This window comes from Vulpes vulpes, chromosome 2 (assembly GCF_048418805.1).
Source record: "Vulpes vulpes isolate BD-2025 chromosome 2, VulVul3, whole genome shotgun sequence".
Taxonomy (NCBI): Eukaryota; Metazoa; Chordata; class Mammalia; order Carnivora; family Canidae; genus Vulpes; species Vulpes vulpes.
Window position 1 is genome coordinate 114686493 of NC_132781.1, and position 21755 is coordinate 114708247.

Genomic DNA, 21755 nt, shown 5'->3' on the forward strand with positions numbered 1-21755 from the left:
CTGCGCTGGCTGCTTCCACTCATGCCCTCCACATGGGCCTCAAACCTTCCACACTCTCTGGGTGACCCGAAAGGTGATGTCACTAAAGACACGCTAAAATGATTGAGGGCGAGCTTCCTAAACTTCCTCCTTCGCCATTTAGAGTTGTCTTCCTTTCTATTTCTGATCCCACCCCTCCTCCCCACCCGCTGCCCCTCACCCCTCCTCCCCACCCGCTGCTCCTCACCCCTCCTCCATGGGCCCCTCTGCTAGATCCCACTCAACACGGAGGCATGCTCACATTTCTTGCACTTTAAAGACAAACTCCCCTCTCCGATGCCAGGTCACCTCTCTTCCACTGTCTTCCCCATTCCCAACCTCACTGGAGACTCGTCTACGTGGACCATGTCGGTTTTTCACTTCCCACACCTATACAGGCAGAGTTCATACCAATCGTGATAGGAGAGACCTTACTGGAAAGGCACCCCAACCCTGTCTGCCCCTCCAGAAGGAAACTGTTTAAAGAATCTGTTGGCCACTTGTTGGGGTGTGTATCTCTGTATCTCTAAGTAAGCTCTCATCAACTTCTACTTTCATTTTTCAGTCTCAGGCATAGTGGCCAACTTCCTACTGTGGAAGCAGAAGGTGGAACACCCGCACCCCCTTCCAATCACATGCTTCCCTGCCTCCAACACACCCGCTAGCATTAGGAAGCCTACGGAAACACAACTGTGTGCAGCTGAGCAACATTCTTCTCTTCTATACAACCTACTGCTTTAATTATTAAAGATTAATGCCCTCGTTTTCTTGTCCCATTTGCTTAGTTTTCTGGTGTTTATCACTCTCTAGACTCAACACTCTGCCTGTTAATGCAAACAACCGACCAAGGTGTTCTGGAACACTTGGTACACCCTCCACTCCCCTTCTGCTTTGGACAGCTTGTTTCTTAGAGGAAAGTCCTCCTCCTTCTTGGTTTGCTCTTGACTTTATGTAATTAGATCCTCCAGCAGCTTCTGGTTGGTAGATAAAAATTTTTGTGTGAAAGTGCCTCTATTCTGTTGCTCCTTTGGTTTGGTTTAGAATTCTAAGTTGGAAATCATTTCTCCTCAACCTCAAAGGTACAGGTCTATGGTGTTATTGCTGTGGAATCTGAAGATATTTTGATTTGCAGATGACTTTTTTTCCTTCTGGAGAGCTTGGAGGATCTTTGTCTCTAGTGTTTCTAAAATTTCACCATAACACACTCACTGTGGGTCTATTTTCATCTGTTTTGCTGAGCATTTGCTGACCATGTGAATCTGGAAACCCATATATTTGGCTGTGGGTAATTTTCATGATTTTTTTAAAAATTTCCCAGCCTCCGTCTTTCTCTTCCTGAAACTGTTATTATTCAGATGCTCAGTTGCTTGGTTCTAACTACTTATTTCCTTTTTTTCAATATTTGTGTTTGCTCTACTTTTGGATATTTTCTCAAACTATCTTTCCAACAACTCTGTTGGTTTTGTTTTTTCTTTTGTACGTTTAATTATGTCCAAATATTCATGTGTGTGTGTGAATATATATAGATAGATAGATCCTGTTATTTCGTGGATACACTGTCTTCTTTTCTCTGAATGTGCTGAAGAAATTTAGATGTTTTCTTTTCCCTCCATTGACTGTTTCTTCCAAGTTGAATGTTTGTTTTCACATCCAACCTTCATCTTAGAGTTTCTTTTCAGATGTTTGGCAGTCCTTGGCTTATTACCACTATTTAGGAGTGGGGCACTAAAACTGTGTTTGAAAATCTGAAGACTTGGGTACAGTCTGAAGACTGTAAGCCCTTGGCGCTGGGTAATCTGCTTGGCCGATTGCCTCAGGAAGCCCCAATGTCACCATGAGTGTTTCTGCTAAAGCTGGTCATATTCCCCAGTGAAGGAACTGGCAATCTCCCATGCAGAGTATGTGTGCCAGCATGTGCATGTTCTTGTGTGTATAAAAGTCGTATGTTGAAATTCTAACCCCCAAAGGAATGGTATTAGGAAGTAGGGCCATTGGGAGGTCATTAGGTCATGATGGTGGTACCCTGGTGAATGTGTTTAGTGTCATAAAAGAGATCCCAGAGAGCTCCCTTACGCCTCCCACCGTGTGAGGGCACAGCACGAAGATGGCCATCAATGAACCCAGAAGCAGGATCTCACCAGACACCGAATCTGCTGATACCTTGATCTTGTACCTCCAGCCTCCAGAGCTGTAAGGAATACACGTCTGTTGTTCATAAGCCACCTAGGCCCTAACACAGCAAGACATGGCCTTGTTTTTACTATGGCCCTGCCCCCAGCTATGCCTCATCTCTTATGTGACATGATCCGCTCCAGAGATTAAACCTCTGGTCTTCTGCTACAGTTGAGCATGAAAAGCTGCCCAGAAAGTTGAGGATTTAAATGATTTTTTTTCTTTTCTATTTTTTTAAAAGTAGGCTCCATGCCTAGTGTGGAGCCCAACACAGGGCCAAACTCACAACCCTAAGATTAAGATCTGAGCTGAGCTCAAGAGTCAGATGCTGAACCAACTAAGCCACCTGGATGCCCCTTAGTTGGTGTTTTTAAATAAACTTTTCTACCAATCTTCCTGGTTGTTGCTCCACCTTTACACCCTTCTTCCTGAAGAACCTTGTGCCATCATTCTCCACATCTTATGAGAGTTCTTGGGCTTAGGACTCAGTTTACTCGATGAGCTAAGTCACTTACCACTCGCTTATCTGCATCCAACTTCCAAAATTTTATGAATTTTGTGCCACCTTTTTGCTTCCTTTGCCCTTATAGGTTTCTGCCTTTTTTTAAAAAAATCATTTTATTGCCATTTTAGTATGGCTTCTGAAGACATGTTTAGTGTAGCAAATCACCTAGAGTCCCCCAGCCACATCCCACCACCCACTGGCTTCTGGCCTCACTGAAACTGGCCACACTAATACCGCCACTGACCTCAGAGTGTCAGTTAGACAAACACCTTCCACCTGACAGGTGCTGACCACTTTTGTTCAAGCTCCTTCTTGCTTAAATTCAGTAACAATTCTATCTCCTGGAATCAGTTATTACTCCCTTCACAAAATCCTCTCCCTTTCTTTACCCCAAGCCTGGTGTTCCTGGGGCTTCTTACACCTCCACTCTTTTCATTCTTGTTATTCTGCAGAAATAAGCACAAGCCTTTAAACTGAACCACCCTAACTATCATGGCACAAGGTTCTTGTGCTCACTCACAACCCTAAAATCTCTATTTCTAGCCCAAAGCAATCTGAAGTATAAATCTGTTTCCCCAACAGCCCCTGGACAAATCTACCTGGAATTTTCACAAGTGCCCCCAAATTCAACATGCCAAAAACCGAAGTCATCATTGCGCTCACAAACCTACTAAATCTCCCATGTTCTGCCTCAATGAAGGGTGCTCTCATCTACCCTGCAAAAAGCCAGGCACTCAGAAGTCCCCTGAAAGCCTGTGGCCAACAGGCCAGATGACCAAAAGTCCCACTAAGAGCTGGTGGCCAACAGGCCAAGCAACCAGAAGTCCCACTAAGAATCTGTGGCAACAGGTCAAGTGACCAGAAGTCCCAGTGAGAGCCTGTGGCCGACAGGCCAAGCGACCAGAAGTCCGACTGAGAGCCTGTGGCCAACAGGCCAGACAACCAAAAGTCCCACTAAGAGCCTGTGGCCAACAGGCCAGACAACCAAAATCCCACTGAGAGCCTGTGGCCGACAGGCCAGACGACCAAAAGCCCCACTAAGAGCCTGTGGCCAACAGGCCAAGTGACCAGAAGTCCCACTGAGAGCCTGTGGCCGACAGGCCAGACGACCAGAAGTCCCGCTGAGGTCCTGTCACAGCCCATCCTCATCTCAGCACTCTCAAGGTCCTATTGGCTCTACATTCTTATTATCGAGAACAAGTATTCTGAAAATTTAGTGTGCAACAGCATCACACATGGAGCAGCTGGGCCTCAGCGTCACAGTGTCCGAGCCAGATGGAGACTGTATTTCTCACAGGTTTCCAGGTGATGCTGACGCTGCTCCTCTGGGGACCACACTCACAACTGCTCATCTGGTAGCAGCCCTCCTCACCGGCCCCTTTTAATTTGCTTCATCCAGAAACACATGCCCTGTGCTGAGATCATATAACATCGTAACCTACCTGACCTTTGTAAAATGTCTTCCTGTCTACAGCTAGCAGGCTCTTCCTGAACAGGCAAGCTGAGGCCTTAAAGTGTGCAGTGACTCCTCAGCACTCTTCCACATCTCAGCCTCCCTGGCCTGGACGGCAGCCTGGCCCCTGCTAGCCTGCTACTGTGAGACTCACCACAGCCATGCACACCTCTCCGGGCTTGAGCAGACCCGGGCCTCACGCCCTCAGGGGCCGCACCTCCAGCTGCTGGTATGCTCTGGGTATTTTAAATATCTATGAACAGATATTCTAGGTTGTCCCAATACTATCACCTCACTGTCTTCTTAAAGATCTAAAATCTGACATACATCCTGAGAATAATTACGTGAAGGAACAAACTAACGCATGGTCTAGGATATGCTGCATTATTTTAACACATATATTGCAAGAATAATTTTTATTTTATTTCAAATACCTTCTACACATAACAACATTCGTGTGTATATGGGCAACTACATCAGAATCCCTACACACACAATAAAAATCAAAGAAGGTCAAGACAAATCAGAAACGCTTTCTTTGAAATGAAAAACTAGAGCTGCATATCAATAGACTAAAGATTCTTAAAAGAACTTGAAAAGATCTTCTTTGGGCATCAAATAAGAGAAATTAATAAAAAAATCAATAGGTCAAAGAAAAATATTTGGAACTAGCTTATAACTATTTTCCTTATTTCTTCCCCAGTTAATGATGCCAAAAAAAAAAGACTACAGAAGATCTGGCATAAAACACCAGTCACAACTAAATAAAATCATGAAAGTCTCTTATATTGAAGACTCTACTTTTTAAAAGATTTAATAGATTTTCATTTTCACGTAGTGTTTATGTTTTTGAGTAATGCATTTATTTTTCTCATCTAATCGCTCCTATTAAAACTTTTGATTTATATTTTTGCTGATAGTAAAAATTGTTTTTCTATTTGAAACACACCAAATATTTAGTTTCACTAATTTTTAAAAACATTCTTAATGTTTGAGGGGCACCTGGCTGGCTCAGTTGCTTGAGCATCTAACTCTTGATTTCAGCACAGGTCATGATCTCAAGATTGTGAGATCCAGTTCCTTAACAGGGCTCCGAGCTCAGCAGGAAGTCTGCTTAAGATTCCTTCTCCATGGGGGCGCCTGGGTGGCCCAGGAGTTGAGCATCTGCCTTCAGCTCAGGTTGTGATCCTGGGGTCCGGGGATTGAGTCCCACATTAGGCTCCTGTTGAAGAGCCTGCTTCTCCCTCTGTCTGTGTCTCTGCCTCTCTCTGTGTCTCTGATGAATAAACAAATAAAATCTTTTAAAAAAAAAAAAAAAGGGTTCTCTCTCCCTCTCCCTCTGCCCGCTCCCTACCATGCTCACGCACCATCTCTTAAAAAAAAAAAAAAAAAATTAACACTTGAAAATGAAACTCCAGTGTAAAAGTTTTTCAAAACTAGTACCAAAATGCTAGTACTGACATTTTGCTCTGGCAATGCCATTACCACACACATCCTTTTGTCCTTCCTGCTGTCCTTCCTCCTAGATAATTTTTCCTTTTTTTTTTAAAGATTTATTTATTTGAGAGAGAAAGAAAATGAGAAATAGAACATGAGTGTAGGGGCAGAGGCAGAGGGAGAAGCACCTCCCCGCTGAGCAGGGAGCCTGATGTGGGGCTCAATCCCCAGGACTCCAAGCTGAAGGCAGATGCTTAACTAACTAAGCCACCCAGGTGCCCCGAAAACTTTTGCATTTTTGAACAGCTAGCTAACTACCTGTCCTGTTGATAAACACAACTCCAGCATCACTCACGTCGGGCAGCCCTCCAACCTCACATGTGGGTGAGGATGCCCACATGTGACACATGCCAGACAAGGATGCCTGTCTGGCCCCGAGCACCAGTGCAGCCCTCCCTCCACACCCCTCAATCATACTTCTGGTCAAAATCTCTGGGAGCCGGGACCACACTGTGATTCTGCATACCCACTTACATAGAATCTGCCACACAACAGTGCTCGATGACAGTTCAGTGAGTTAATGACTTCTCCAACAAATACGTGGCTTCCTCTCTGGTTGGCACAACTTGATTTCCAGAAAACACGTTAATGAACCCTTGCTCACTATCCCTCCCTCAAATCCCTCTTTTGAAGGCCAGGGAAAATTGTGACCAACCCAAATTCAAATTCCTTTCACTTGCTCTTTTATTCTGAGTCACCCATTAAGCATTAATTAAGGCTAGACCAGGAATACTGGCCGAGTGGATGAAATAGCCTCGTCCCTCTGCCATCGACGTCTCCCACCTCTGCCTTCAGGTCCCATTCTGTGAACGCTCCTCAATATGCAAACATTCACTCGGCATTCGCCCTTTTAGAGCACCCCTAGCCCAATCCGACAGCACGCTTGCTTTACTCACCGGCCCGCACTCTAAGCTCCACCAGGCTGATGGAGGAGGCTAAGGGGAGGCTGTGACAACGGGAGCTACGAGGCCTGCTCCTGGACGCCGCTTGGTGGCCTCAGAGACTAGATGTGGTGAGCTCTTTGGGCAATGCTGTGCCAACTCCCCCACCTGCCATCTGCATCCCTGAAGTGCTGCATGGCAAAAACGTAAAAATACCAGATCCATGTACATCTAGACGATGGGAGTTTTGTCATTGGTTTCTGTAAGAACAGCTTTATTACAACATCCACCCAGCATCCCCAGGCAGCGAACCAGGTAGCAATTTCCCATCTCTCCCGAGGCCCCTCGCCCCACCCCCTCGGTGGCCGGACAACTCCACTTCTCTCTCAAGGGTTTCTGATCCTCAGTTCTACCTTTGGGAAACACAAGAAGTCTGGCTCTTGTCACTTTGTACTTGTCTTTTCCTGTGTTATGAAGCTTCCCTGTTTAAACTGTGCACCCCGTGTAATGACGAAGGCACACACTAGGTCTCATCGTGTGTGATTCCCCACGGCACAAAATTCTCTCAGTGTTTGATCTGTCAGCTACCACCCAGACATGAAGTCTCATACTCTGCTTGGTGTTTCGTGTGAGCGGGGGCACAGGTGTTGAAAAGAGTAAGCGGGAAAAAGAGAAAGTTCAAAAACAGCAGGGCTGAGGCCAGGTGTCACACAGCAGTATGCCAGTGCTACAATGCCTGTTTAATTGAAACCTTGTAATAAAAGTTTAAATACATAAAATGTTTTGTTTTGTTTTTTATCAAAAGAACATCCCCCGCGTCCCCAGCCTGATGCGCATAGAGGAGGGGCAGTGCAAACTGGCTACCTACAGGGAATAGAGATATGGCAGGTCCAACGCTCGTTGGCTTCGTATTCCTCAAAAAAAAAATGCTCTGTGGGTGAATTCAGAGTCTCAGGTGAGTGAGGACCCCACCCCACACTGGCTTTCTTCAAGTAACTGGAGTCCACACAAGGCATTCTGTACCGTGGAGAAAGCTCCTCTTGGCTTTCAGAAGACAAGGAAGAGCAGGGCTTCATGTCTGGGCAGCACTACGTTCTCGACGGTGCGTTCCATGGAGTGCACTTGCTCGGGGGAGGCTGTCAAGAAGGCCAAGGGCCCGATGCGCTGCTCTGCGCAGGAGTGGCACAGGTAACCACCCTTGTTCTCCTTCCTGTTGCTCTGCAGTGAGGGGGAAGGAAGAGGAGTTAGGGGGGTGATAGGGCAACAGGGATTTTCCACAAAGGGACCAGGTGCCATTATCCTGATGTCTTCAGAGCTGGGACGACCTGAGGTAACCTATCCCACAGCACGGCCATCTAGGGTAGACGCAACTCTATCAAACTCCCTTGGGGCAGAAACCAGCCTTTGTCATGGCACGGGGTGAAGAGGCCAAGAAAAGTGAACAGGGCGCCCCACGGGAACAGTGGTCCTGCAAGTGTGGGACCACATCCCCCTCTCCCAGCCTGACTCCTGACTATACTGCCTGTGACACAGAGGCCGACCTGACGTCTCCTGTGCCTTGCCTGTGAAAGGCTCCTAACGAGGATTATATACACGTTTCTCTGTTATCTCGGCCCCGGTAAGCACACGGCTCACGTGTAAGAAGAAGCAAACAACTGAATCAAATTCTACGGAAAGCAAAACCTGCCGAGCCCACATACATAAGTGATGGGGAGCTTCTTCATGGTGAGCACGGTGTCCACGGGGATGGCGTTGTTGCACTGCCCCACGCAGCAGCGAACCACTCCAGTTTTCAAGACATTACTTGTCAGCTCTGCTTGCAAGAAGTACTCCTGATGACAAAAGAGAGAGAGGATAAAAGCAATGTCTCTGCCACACTCTGCTTGGAAACTCCGATAGCGCCGGCGCGGGAAACGTTCTTCGGACTCAGCAGAGTCCACCCAGGAGAAAAGCACTGACTGCCCTCAGTTTTTCAGCTTTTTCCCTGCCTGTAAGGTGGTCTCCAAGACTGAACACTTAAAGCACTTCAGCTGGATTCTTGATAAAATGGCCATTTTAAAAATAAAAGGTTTAATGGGCAAACATGTAAAAAAAATAAAAAATAAAAAATAAACAACTATCGGCTGTAATCTTATTTCAAAACTGTCTCTGGATTTTTATCTCATGCTGACCTATCTGGAATCATTAAAAATTATTTGTATAATGACCTTCCAAGCCAGGTGGGCTGAAACGGGGGACCTTAAAAGATCTGCCCGTATTGACCTAGTGTGTTGCCTCTTCCTAGGCTGTGGCTGTAGGAGTGAGCAAATACTTGGCCTCCTCGAGCTTCAGCCTCCTCATCTGTAAAATGAAGATAACGCAGTGCCTGCCTCATTTGACTGATGTGAAGGAGAGATACTCCCCCATGCTAAGTGCTCAGGGCCTGGCACCCAGAGCAAATGTGAATGACCTCCCAGACTGGAAAAGCCACAGGGATAGGAACAGGGACCAGTGTCTCATCTGCTGCACCCTGGCAGAGTTTTGTGGCCGACGGCAGAACCACAAAATCTGTTAACCAGGTAACTGATTTTCAATTTTCTGGACTACAACAGGCTATTGATCTACTTTTGGCAAAACCTATATCCAGTATTTTGATTGATTTGGCTTTCTCTCGTGCAGGACCTGTCTGCCTGCTACAGAAAAGAACAGGAAATATATAAACACTCCTGTTCCCACAGGAGTGGGACAACTAAACCAGGAAATCCTTTCAAAGCAGAATGACAGGTTTTGCTGAAATCCCCTTTGCCTGTCATCTCTATTCCACTCTCAGGGGTAGCCAGTGTCATGAATTTGGCATGCACCCTTTTTTTTTTTTTTTTAATTTTTTTTTTTAAATTTATGATAGTCACAAAGAGAGAGAGAGAGAGAGAGAGAGAGAGGCAGAGACATAGGCAGAGGGAGAAGCAGGCTCCATGTACTGGGAGCCCAACGTGGGATTCGATCCCGGGTCTCCAGGATCGCACCCTGCGCCAAAGGCAGGCAACAAACCGCTGTGCCACCCAGGAATCCCAGCATGCACCCTTTTTGATCAATCCTTAAAGGCTTTAGGTTTACATACATGTCCTAGAATGTTAGCTTATCATCTTGCAGGTATCTATTTACATAAATGATCTACTTTGAGTTTGCTTCCCATCTAGCTCATCTAAGTGCTACACGGGGCTCAATCATCCCACTCTTCCCACATTTGATTCAGCCACTCAGCTTCCAAATTACTGCCCACAACGCAGCAATGGACATGCTTCTATATGCTTTCCCACCCACCCATGCAAGAGTTTCTCTTTTTACAAACTTTCTGAGCAGGATCCACACCAAGAAATCTACTTAGCATCACAATTCTAAACACACATATGTACATATTTAAAAGTTGGGCCAACAGTTTCATGAAACAGTATTTAACCTGGAGTATAGTCTTTGTCTTTCGGATTTTTATTTTAATCTCGCCTTTTTAAAAAACTATCATAACTCACTAAATTAACTTCATAAATCATGAACAGATTGCAACCGACACTTTAAAAAGCACGGCTCCAAAGTAGCGGTTCTCAAACACTTTGGACTTGGGACCCCTTGACACTACTAAACAGTATGGTTTCCAAAGAAGTTTCATGTAGAAGTTTCATCTATTAATATTTACCACCTAACAAAATTTAGGCTAAGAAATTTTAAATGCTTATTCTTCTTAAGAATCACAATTATACCTATCATGTTAACATATTTTTATGAAAAACAACTGCATTTTCAGGGGGAAAAAAAAACTTCGAAGAGTAGCATAGTTTTTACATTTTTGCAAATCTCTTTTGTGTATGGCCTAAAGGAAGACAACTGTCCTGTCATCTCTGCTTCTGTGTTCAGCCTGTAGTGACAGCATATGCCATGTGGCCTCTGAAAAACACTGCACCTCAGTGAGAGGGCGGAGGGCTTCCTAGTATCCTACAAACAGCACAACATATGTATGAAACTGGCAGCCGAAAGGTCGAAGGGACTCATAAGCATGGCTGCCAATTTTTTATCCAGGCCTTTTCCATTTGCCCTTAAATTTCTCTGACTCTCCTCCTTTTGAGGCTTGCCCCCAACAACGCCTTTCCTTGCTGCATACTTGATGTCTCTGTCTTTGCTGTGCATTGGGCAGACGAGCTTGGGTTTGGCTTCAGATCTGGGGAGCCGGCCAGGAGCTCTTCGCTGATGGCTCGTTGCTGGCCAGTGCCACAGTCTGGTGACTAATCCAAGCAGCTGCCTGGGCTCTCTGTCCTAGGGTCTGGTCCCTAGGGCCTCATCCTGACAGGGTGCAGCCAACATTTGGTGTTTAACTCTTGTGGCAAGGAAATAGTTTTTGGGTTCCATTTGGGTAGACATCTCTTGGGGAGTTCTTCCTACCTGATGGCACACCAACTTGTTCCTTCCTCCCATCTGGTTTGCTCTTAGGTTTCCTCCTCCTGTTCCAGTGCCTCTTAGCCTCCTCTTCTTAAGCAAAGGCTGGAGAAGCTGTTTGGTTCAGCCTGTGAAGCCCTGACTTTGGGGAAGAACCAGTGCGTACAGAGTCACTCAGGACTTTGGTGTGCTTGTTGCCTTAGCTTTTGGTATCTTTGAATAAAACCAGCCATGTTCTACTTGAAAAATGGGAAATGATACTTTGTCTCACATGCAGCCCTCTGGTCTGCATTCTCGAAAACTGGGCATTCATTTTTTGTGACACTGGTTGGCTACAAGAGTCATTAGACTCTGGAGAAAAATGACCAACAAATCCATAAATCATATAATACCATCTTACAATTGTTTTGTAAAAGGGAGGGATTTGGAGATTGGGCTAAGATTTTGACGACATCTTGTTCGTGTATTTCTGTGTTCATGCATGTTGTAAATGTGAGCTATTTTCTCTACCTCTGGATGGTATTTTTTTATGAATATTTTATTTATTTATCTGAGAGAGAGAGAGAGAGAGAGAGAGAACGTGCATGTGTGATGGAGCAGGATCCCAGGGGGAAGGGCAGAGGCAGAGGGAGCTGGACACACAGACTCCCCTGCTGAGTGTAGAGCCCAACACAGTGCTCGATCCTGAAACCCTGAGATCATGACCTGAGCCAAAGTCAGAGGCTTCACCGAATGAGCCACCCAGGCACCCCTCTACCTCTGGATGGTTTGCTAAAATTAATTTGTAAAACATCTCTAGTTTGTTTAAAGGCAAACACCTGGAAAAAATTGGGCATTCTAAAACTTAGAAAGACTAAGTTAGACTTAGTTAGAAAGACTTAGTTAGAAAGACTAAGTTAGACTAAGTTAGTTTCTTAGAAGAAACTAACCCAAATGTTGTTTGGAAAATACTTGGAATTAAAGTTAATTTAAGGTTGTTGGTTTACTGGAAATAAAGGAAACAATTCTGTTAAGCTTTAGAAAGTCTGTAAGAAGGGAAATCTTTGGAAAAGAATTTTGTGTGTTGTCAGGACTAAGACCATGGAGACTCACTATGTAAAGTCTATTAGAGCATGATCGACACCTGGGGGGGATAGTAGGTTGGGGAGAGGGGGCAGAGGGGAGGAGAGGGAGCACAAGATCAGATAGCAGTGGAGCAGTGATTTGGCATCAACAGAAACCTTAGTGATTCTCTGAGGTACAATCCAAAAGTTGGATTACCTTTCAGGACATCCTACTCTGGGGCAGATAGTCATGGGATGTGACCACCTGGGTAGAGGGCATCCCTGGTGGCAGCTGAGGGCTGTGGGCCGCATTCCCCACAGCTGAGAGTCCTCACTCCTGCTGAAGATTTGGAACTAATGGGAAAACTTCATTCCAACAGATTTTTGCTTGAAATGTCGCTGGTCCCATTTGATCTTCCAGATTTAAGGCTGTGACTTCCAGCAATTCAGTAAAATATTTCTTTGGAAACAAATATGACATTTATCTTTTTCTCCCAGCCAGATGCCTCCAGGATTCAGAAACTCCCAGTGACTATTCTTATTTTCATAGCAATGTAATTATTTCTGTAAGTTCAGTAAGAATCTGGTCTCCATGACAGAACACAACTGGAAACACTGGTTATGTTACCAAGGCTTTGACAGGCATGTCACAGTTAAGGGACGCAGGCAAAGGCTCAGACGTGACCAGACAGCTCTGAGGAACTAAGGATGACTTCATGGAGCCAATGAAACCCCCTGGAAAAATTGGTGTGGACCTTGTCACAGGGTGCCCAGCAGCCTTGCTATGGGAATAAAGGGTACCTCCTGGCAGGTGCAGGAACCTCAAGGTATTTGGGGACTTCAAAGACAGGAATTCACCCAAATCTGTAGATATTGCAGACAAAGTCTGGTGGCAAGTATTTGGCTTGTCTTCTTCACCTCGAGACGCTGTTAAAAACTCAATCTGATACGCCTTATGGAAAGTTCCAGCACAGCAGATTTAAAAACAGTAACAACAAGCCAATCACTATTCTGGCCATGCTTAGGTGAACAATTAGGCCACCTGTGTTAAAACTGGACTTAATTTTACAAACAGAATCATCTTCATTTGGCTATCTTTGAAAATGAGGGTGAGTTTTACAGAAACTGTTACAGTTACACACCTCCATGGGTGTTAGATTCTAGTTGAGAATTAGGATCGTTGAAGGTTTGCCTGCCTGTTAAACTGGACTAAGCCTTGCTGGCTGCACTGTGTCAACTAAGAGCAGCCCTTAGAGGTGAGGTGGCTTTGGTTAAGCCCCTATGATGTGTTACCTGGAAGGTTCTTTCTACACTTTCCATGACTTAGGAATTCCCGACAAGGCTCACATTAGGGGGTTGGACACAGTCAGGTACGTTCGCTATGTCTGCATCAGGCAGGTTGACATGCCCCACAGATGTGCCCTTGTGTGGCCTGAAATCCCAGACAGGTGGTGGAGGCATCGAGAAGACCAGCTCCAACGTCATCAGCACCATATGAGGTACTGCCGACCACGGTTCTTCAGGGAATGAAGCTGGGAAGGCTCACAAGCAGATTACTGAATCCACAGGTTCCCTATACCCCGTCAAGCAAGGACAATTTCCCAAAGAACCCTGCTCGCAGCCGAGAGCCTCCAGTGGACCTGAAACTACTACTTAGGAGAGCTTGTCTGAAGAAAGCAGTTGATCAATACAACAAGCTACCCGGTTACAACAACTCCCCTGAGGCCCTAGACAAAACAAGATCAAATGCCCTATGAAAACTAGTAACTAAGGTATAAAAATCTCGTTAATGCAGGATGTTGGGTTTCAACCCGGAACTAAAGCGTTTTTCTAAAAGAGAGCAGGCTTCCATTCCTCAAACCCTGATCTCTGCCTCCTTTGAGCAGAAAGTAGGTGCTGGGGTCATCCTTCCAAGTCCCTCAGGAACAAGGAAAGACCAAAGACAGTGGGGACTGAACCTCAGAACAAAGGGTTTGCAGGGTGGTGCCCAGGCCTTTCTTGTGTGCCTTCTGATTTTCTGAGTCCTTGCCTTCTCCCTAGCTTCCGGGAGGCAGCTGGAGGCTTACTCTGTCCTCCTCTCCCCTCCCCTCCTGTGGCTGCCTCTTGAAGAAACCCATTCCTTGCTGCATACTCATGTCTCAAAGACGGCGTCTGGAGACATCGAGCAGATGAATGTGGGTTCAGGGACATTCATAGTATCTGTGTGAGGAGCTGGGCTCTGTCAAGTGCCTGGAAGGCCCTCGACCACACTTTAGAACCAGGGCTCGCTCCAGCGAAAACTCCTGAGCAGTGGAGGTGCACATTTTCCCATCAGTACCAGGATGGTGCCTGCCTTCCATATGATTTTTGCCAATAGCTGAAAAGGTCAAACGTTTTCATTTTTACCAATGTGATTATTTCAGTTTGTGTCTCCTGGGCTATGACAGAGGGTTTTTTTTTGTTTTGATTTGGTTTTTTATTCTATGCACTGGCCACAAGGGCTCCTTTTTCTGTGAACTTCTCATTTGTATCTTTTGCCTACACAACTACTAGGTGGCCTTTGTGTTACAAATCTGTAGTTCTTTATGACCTTTGCCAGTCCTACTCTCTGCAGTTACGTAAGCTCCAGGAGGGCAGAGATGGGTTTTGCTTGCTGCCAAACTCTGAGAACATTCGGCAAAACACGCATCTCAAAGGATGTTTCCTAAATATTAACTAAATGTTGCCTATTACTTTTTCGCCCTGAAGTTTTACATTTTGATATAACTGTTATAGGACTTACAGGACTTCCCATTCTTATGTCAAGGTTATGAAGAAAACCTTCTTTATCCTAAGGTGTTTTTCTGACTTTTTTTTTTTTTTTTTAGATTTTATTTATTCATTCATGAGAGACACAGAGAGAAACCGAGAGGCAGAGACAGGCAGAGGGAGAAGCAGGCTCCATGCAGGGAGCCCAAGATGGGACTCCATCCCGGGCCTCCAAGATCACGCCCTGGGCTGAAGGCAGCACTTAACCACTGAGTCATGGGGGCTGTCCTTTTTTCTGACATTTCTAAAACTGTTTTCTTACATTAGGTCTTTAATCCAGTTGGAATCTATGATGAGGGTATAAAGAATTTAACTTGACTTTTTTCCATATGGAAAGCTAACTACTCCAGCACATTCTTTTGCTACCATGTGTAATTCCTAGCTATGACAAGTGAAGTTCCCACATATCCTTGTAACTTTCTGGGAACTCCCATTGAACCGTCTCTTCTGCTTTCATTAGCATGTCTTTACACTCAGACTATCCACCCACAAGTTCCCACACTACCTTCTTCCCCTGACTGGCTATTCCTGGGCTATCCATCCATGTGAATTTTACAATCAGTTTATCAAATTCCACCAGGCTACAAATCCTGCTGGGTACGGACCATGCTCTTTAGGGAGAACTTCCACTTCCCATACATAAATAAGATCTTTACGACACAGAGGAATCCCACTAGGCAAATGAATCGTCTCACGGTCTAACTATTTCTAAAAGCTAAAAAAAGAAAATCAACCTTTAAAACCCCAAACATAATGGGAAAAATCAGTCTTCCTATACGGACAATTAGTTTGAAGACAATCTGTCATTGCTGCGCTGACAGACACGGTGCTACGGTGGGACAGAGATAACTTCCCATCTGGCCCAAGGCGTGATTATAGCACGTGTAAAAGCGGTAGACTCTCCAACTCCCCAAATCTTGCTGGTGGATCTAAAGCTGACTAATGGCATCCCTCCCACACAGTAAAGTCCATGAGATCGTGAAGCATACCACCAGTTTTGTTACCTATACTCCCCAGCATGAACTTCAGTGCTTGGCACATAACCCGGTCTCTATAAATCTACTTTGTCAACTGAGTGAATGGGTGAATCGATCAAGCCCCCCTCCACTCTTTAGTGACATCCTGGTATCGACTACTTCCATAGGTACAAAGACCGTAGCTGCTGGGAAACGCCATCATCCAGGGAACTGCCAAGAGGCTTACGGCACTTGGTAAGGTCCAGGCAGAAGGAGCAGTGCCAGTTGCTGCAAACACTATCCCAAGGAAGAAAAGCAATGCTTACCCCAAAGCTTCATTAGAACCCGTAGCCTTCAGGAACCCAAAGCCACATGATAACACTACTTCCTTAAATGCTTCCAGGCTGCTTTGGTTTGAAACACACTGGTTCTTTATATTCAGTTGGGTCCTTGGCTTATGAAGTGGTGCCATATGTATAATCCTCACCAACGCTCTGTCATCATCCCCATGGCAGAGAGGAGGGCACGAGAGCTGAGAAATTAGTCACTTATGCAAAAGATCACAGAGGTAGATCACAGCAGATATGGGACTCAAACCCAAGTCTAAGTCCAGAATCTGTGCCCTCCCAGCACCAAGCAACATGAGTCGCTCTGTCCTACGATCTGTAAATACAAAGCTACATGGCAAGGAGGCACACAACAACAGAACTTCTGTCAGGTAAAAACCACACCTCAAATACTGCTGAATGAATGGGTGCCTGCCATGACTCCATGCTCCTCCTCAGATGGCAGTTCTCCCCTCTACCTCCCCCTCCTAGAGCTGAACGTCTCGAAGACAAGTAACTGCCTCAGAGGACCCCTGCATCCTCCCAAGCCACCACAGCAGGTACCCCGTCAGGCCACCAAGAGCCATCTCTAACCCCTCCTCTGGGGTGTAAGTCCTGCCATTGTGCCAGTTTTACAGATTAGGACACAGAAGCACAGAGTGCCAAGTGACTTGCCCAGAGTGTCAGGCCGAGAGAGCAGAGCTGTGAGCCGAGGCAGTCTGACCCAGGGCCTGTGGAATCAGGACCCCCAGCCTGAGGCCAGGAGGGATGCTGCTTTCATCCAGAGCACAGACACTTCCTGAGCACCACCTATGTGCCAAGCACTGTTTTGAGGACGTGCCTGTGCAACGTGCATTACGAATCTCAGATTCTGTGAGTCAGAACTCTGTCAGTTGAGTGTCTGCCACTGGCTCAGGTCACAATCCTGGGGTGCAGTGATAGAGCCCTGAGTCAGGCTCCCAGCTCAGCGGGAGTCTGCTTCTCCCTCTTCTCCTCCCCCTGCTTGTGCATACTCTCTCAAATAAATAAATAAAATCTTTAAAAGGGAAAAAAAAAGAATCTCAGATTCTGGAAGGCTGAGAAGCTGTCTCTGAGCAACCAGCAGGACTTCATGACATTTAATACAAAACTGTAATGATTCCCTTCACTTCCTCAAAACTTAAAGAAACAAAGGAACAAAAAGGCTGGTAATGAGCTACATTTTCTACAGGGGTCAGAGGAAAAAGAGGCTGCCTGGCCAAATCTTGGTTACAGAAACCAAAATGGTTTCTCACTCTAGGTAGCAGGAACCAATGGCTCCTTCTGCTCCAAAGCCTCAGCATGCAGGACTCCACCGTTCATGTGCTTTCACATTCTCTAAATTATTACCCTACTCCCATCCACAGAGCCTTCAAAATCCCCACAGCCTCCCCGCTGAGCAGAGGGTGGACTTAGCCACTTCCAAAGAGGATGTCTCCAAACAGAGTCGCAAGCTGTGATAAAAAGCAGAAGTATTCCCTCTCACGCAAGGGCTTTCAGACCCAAACATCTGGGCACATGGATGGGCCACGTTTCTGGGGCTTCCTCAGAGCACTTCTGTGAACAGCAGATGTTTTCCAACTCAGACTCAGTAAAGGGGGAAGTATTTCTCTAGATTCCATGTCCTTTTCTTTATGGGGAAAAATTCACGTTCCCCATAAAATATACATAGTAACCAACTGATGAGTATTTAACTAGCTTTATTTTTTTTTTTTAAGATTTTATTTATTCATGAGAGACACAGACTGAGAGGCAGAGACACAGGCAGAGGGAGAAGCAGGCTCCATGCAGGGAGCCCAATGTGGGACTCAATCCCGGATCTCCAGGATCATGCCCCCAGCCAGCCAAAGGCAGACGCTTAATGGCTGAGCCATCCATTCGTCCCTCAACTAGCTTTAAAAAGCCTTTCCGACTCCTCTATGTACCTGGTGGGAGGCTGAGGTGTCAAAATCTCTGTCAACAATTTGGCAGTATCTAGAAAAATCACATATCCATTTATCCTTTACCTAGAAATTGAGATTCTAGAATGTGTTCCCTAGGACACACCTGCAAACCAGAAAATGACTTGTGCCTTGTGATGCCTCGTGGCGTTATCAATGAAGGCAAAGGACTTGCAAAGAACCCAGCAGCCATCCTGCGGGGCCGCGCCAACCACGACATGCTGACCCAGTGAGTACTCCTCAGCAGTCTCAAGGGATGAGAAGAGCTGTGCGAACAGCAACGAGTGATCTCCACACACATCTCTCAATGACAATAAAAAGTGATTCCTGCCCTGAAGTTCTGGTGGCACTGCTTGGACTCCACAGCTCCCAGGGTTCTCACCCCCTTGAGAGAGCGTGAGATTCAGGGCTTCTGCTATACGAAACCTTCTCTGTTCTCGAGATGGCAGAGGAAGGAGTATTCACGGTAACTTTTACACTTAAGTTCTAGGTTTTGGCTTAACTGGTTCACGGAAAGATGGACTAGACAGCCCCCGTGAGCTCAAGTGTCTGCTGAAGTTTCCAACTGGGTTGAAATGACTAACTGGCTTCTCCTCCCACCTCTGAAAGGCAGGAAGGAGCTGGAAATAGTGGTGGGGCAGGCTGGTTTGTAGGGGATAAACAGCAAGTGCCCACACTTTCCCCACATCTCAGCCTGCATATTCATTCTCCCCTCCCCCGGGGACATTCCCAGGAAGAAGTCTGGTGGTGGCAGCAGCAGTTGTGGGTTCAAAGGGGACTAGGGAAGGGGAGAGGAGGAGGGCAGACCCAGAAAGAAAACATTCCTGCTGCTGTTGCCCCAAGAGTGGTGAGCACAAACTGAGCGAGGGAGAAATTAAGAAACCCGTGAACAGGGGCGCCTGGGTGGCTCAGTGGCTGAGCATCTGCCTTCGGCTCAGGGTGTGATCCCAGGATCAAGTCCCACATCGGGCTCCCCACAAGGAGGCTGCTTCTCCCCCTGCCTGGGTTTCTCCCTCTCTCTCTCTCTCTCTCTCTCTCTCACTCTCTCTCTGTGTGTCCCTCATGAATGAATAAATAAAATCTTAAATAAACAAATCTAAAAAAAAAAAAAAGAAAAGAAACACATGAACACAGTTGATACTCTAAAAAGAACACTTCAAGCTGAATCAGGAAAGAATTGAGAAAAGAACCCACATGTTTGATTTCAACTCTTCCTGCACTGAGAGCCCCTGTCCTCTTGAGCAAAAGAAGCCCCTTCTCTTTCAACCCCAGAGCCTGAACCAAAGGCCTTTGCAGGCCTTTGGTTGATCCCTTTCAACAAGTTTGATCCCTTACTGAAACCCAGTAAAATCTGGATGTTGCTAAATTAACTTGTGTAACTGGTTCCTCTTACCCCAGCTAAAGTCAAAATGTTCTCCAAAGATTTGGTCATGATGAGACGCTTCTTGGCACGGGTTACTGCAACATACAGTAAATTCCATTCATCCTCAGAAAACGACTCTAAAGAAAGTGAAGGGAAGAAAGGTATCAGCTCAAAAGCCTCCAAAAATAAACAAAAACCTCACAGACTGGTGGCACAAAATGCTGAGTTTTAATATGTGCAGCTACTGGGAAATCCCGGGAGCCTGATCACTGGTCATGCAACACCCATCATGCCTGGTGCATGTTTTCATTCATCCTCCCAGGTCTCTTCATGACAGTTGCGTGGGACTGATGGGGAAACTGAGGCTCACAGGGCCCAAATCACTTGGACACATGGGCCAAGGCTGAGCAAGAGCCCAGGAGCTGAACTCAAGGTTGCTAATCTCCAAGGTCCACATTCTTCCCTATTCCTGACACTGTCTTTCTCTCCAACCCAGTCCAACCTGGAAATGTCGGGCTGTCATACAACAAGCAGAGAAGAAACACACATCACAAGGCTCTGCTGCCCCTGAAGCCTCTCCCCTGACAGTCACCACACCCAGTACAACAGTGAGAACGCAGCACCGAGCAGCTATCTGTGAATACACTGAAAGCCATTCAACTGTGCGCTTTATTTTTTTTTTTTTTTTAGGATTTTATTTATTTTTTTGAGAGAGAGGCAGAGAGTGGGACAGAGAGAGCATAAGGGAGGTTAAGGGCAGAGAGAGAAGCAGACTCCTCGCTGAGCAGTAAGCCTGATGTGGGACTCAATCCCAGGACCCCAGGATCACGACCGGAGCCAAAGACACTCAACTGACTGAGCCACCCAGGTGCCCGACTGTGTGCTTTAAATGGGCAGACTGTACGGTATGGGAATTAGACCTCAATAAAGCTGTTATAAGCAAAAAATTATATAAACATGCACTGGCCAGTAAGAAAAAAAAAGGTAGCAGCATATTAGATAAACTTTTCTTCACCCAATATGGAGCCACCGTTGCCTAGGGACCCTCCCTCCCCCACTCTGCTCTAAGTTATCTTCAGCACCACGTCCTTCTGTAATGTTAGGAATGTATTCCACCAGAGACCAGGAGTTTTTAGCATTTCTATTTTCAGGCTGCCAATGTATGCTATGCCCCAAATTCTGAGTGCACGGTTAATAGAATGTTTGTTTATAGAAAAACTTCACATGTTTTAATCCTAAGATTTAAAACCAAAATAATCGCACAGAGCATAACAACTCGCCTTGAGTATAAATTTATATAAAAGCAGACAAATGATACAAAGTGCTTATTTTTTTTTTTTATGATTTCCTGGCCCCTTTAGTAAAAATGAGATTTAATTTTAAAAAACAACTTTTTGGGGGGGTGCCTAGGGGACACAGTTGCTTAAATGTCTTGATTTCAGCTCAGGTCATGATCTTGGGGTCCTGGGATTGAGTCCTGCATTGGGCTCCCTGCTCAGCGGGGAGCCTGCTTCTCCCTCATCCTCTCCCCCTCCAGCCCCTGCTCTCTCTTGCTATGTCATTCTCTCTCTAAAATAAAATCTTTAAAAAACAAAACCAACAACACTTTGGTGAGCAGGTAAATTGTATGTTTTTAAAGCTTCTATGAGGCTGGGTACCCAATAACTGACGGTGAAAAGCCCAAATCTGAGAGTTAATGCCAGGGGGAACAGGACCACCATAAGCACAACCCCGCCCTACTGGCAGCCCTGAAAGAGGTGGACTCGGAAGACTCGATTTTCAAAAACACACAGTAGGACAATAAAAAACTTAGAACCAGGAGGTGGCTGTTTTTCCTTTGAAGAGGATCCTGCCAAGAGGCCATACCACCCAACAAAAAGCAAGGCAACCCAAGGAAGCACCCCCAGCAGGCAGCTCGCACAGAGGCTCCTTACCAACTCGGAAGTGGGGCAGCTGTGCGAGGTTGTGCCTGGCACAAGGCACCTTCACAAAATCATCCAGAACATGCACAGTGTCAAATTCCAAGCCTTTGGCTTTATGCACGGTGCCCAAAATGTACTCTGGAATAAAAAGAGAGCACAGTTAGATGGGGGCTTGGCAGGGGAAGGGACCAGAGAGGAAAAGAAAAGCAGGCTCTTCCCACTAGGCTCCTAAAACTAAGGATGCGGCCACGACGTTTCCTCACCTGCATGTTGCTCTGGGGGGAAGGGGGTCAAGGGAAAAACAGGAAAGAACAATCAGGAAAGAAAAAGAGAGAGAGAGGGAGAGAGAAATAAAAGAAGGCAAAAGTGGGAAGTTCACGGTGGGCGCATTAGTACCCGAATCCCACCTTGGAGCTCGCAGGAACATGCCCACCCCCTGCATCTGCGGGCAAAGGGACAGAAGAGCCCCG

The 21755-nt window shown here is 46.0% G+C and overlaps 1 protein-coding gene across 4 annotated transcripts in view; it reads right to left on the reverse strand.

The window, feature by feature from the left end:
- Positions 1-7245: 7245 nt before the first annotated feature.
- Positions 7246-21755, reverse strand: part of FBH1 (F-box DNA helicase 1) — a 47256-nt gene continuing 32746 nt past the window's right edge. For all 4 annotated transcript variants that reach the window (XM_072749613.1, XM_072749612.1, XM_072749610.1 and 1 more), the window contains 4 exons: positions 21298-21423; positions 19394-19500; positions 8227-8358; positions 7246-7744 (listed from right to left, as the gene is read on the reverse strand). In XM_072749613.1, the coding sequence (XP_072605714.1) occupies positions 7574-7744; positions 8227-8358; positions 19394-19500; positions 21298-21423 (536 nt within the window). In that variant the 3' untranslated portion in view covers positions 7246-7573. The remainder of the gene's footprint in view (positions 7745-8226; positions 8359-19393; positions 19501-21297; positions 21424-21755) is intronic.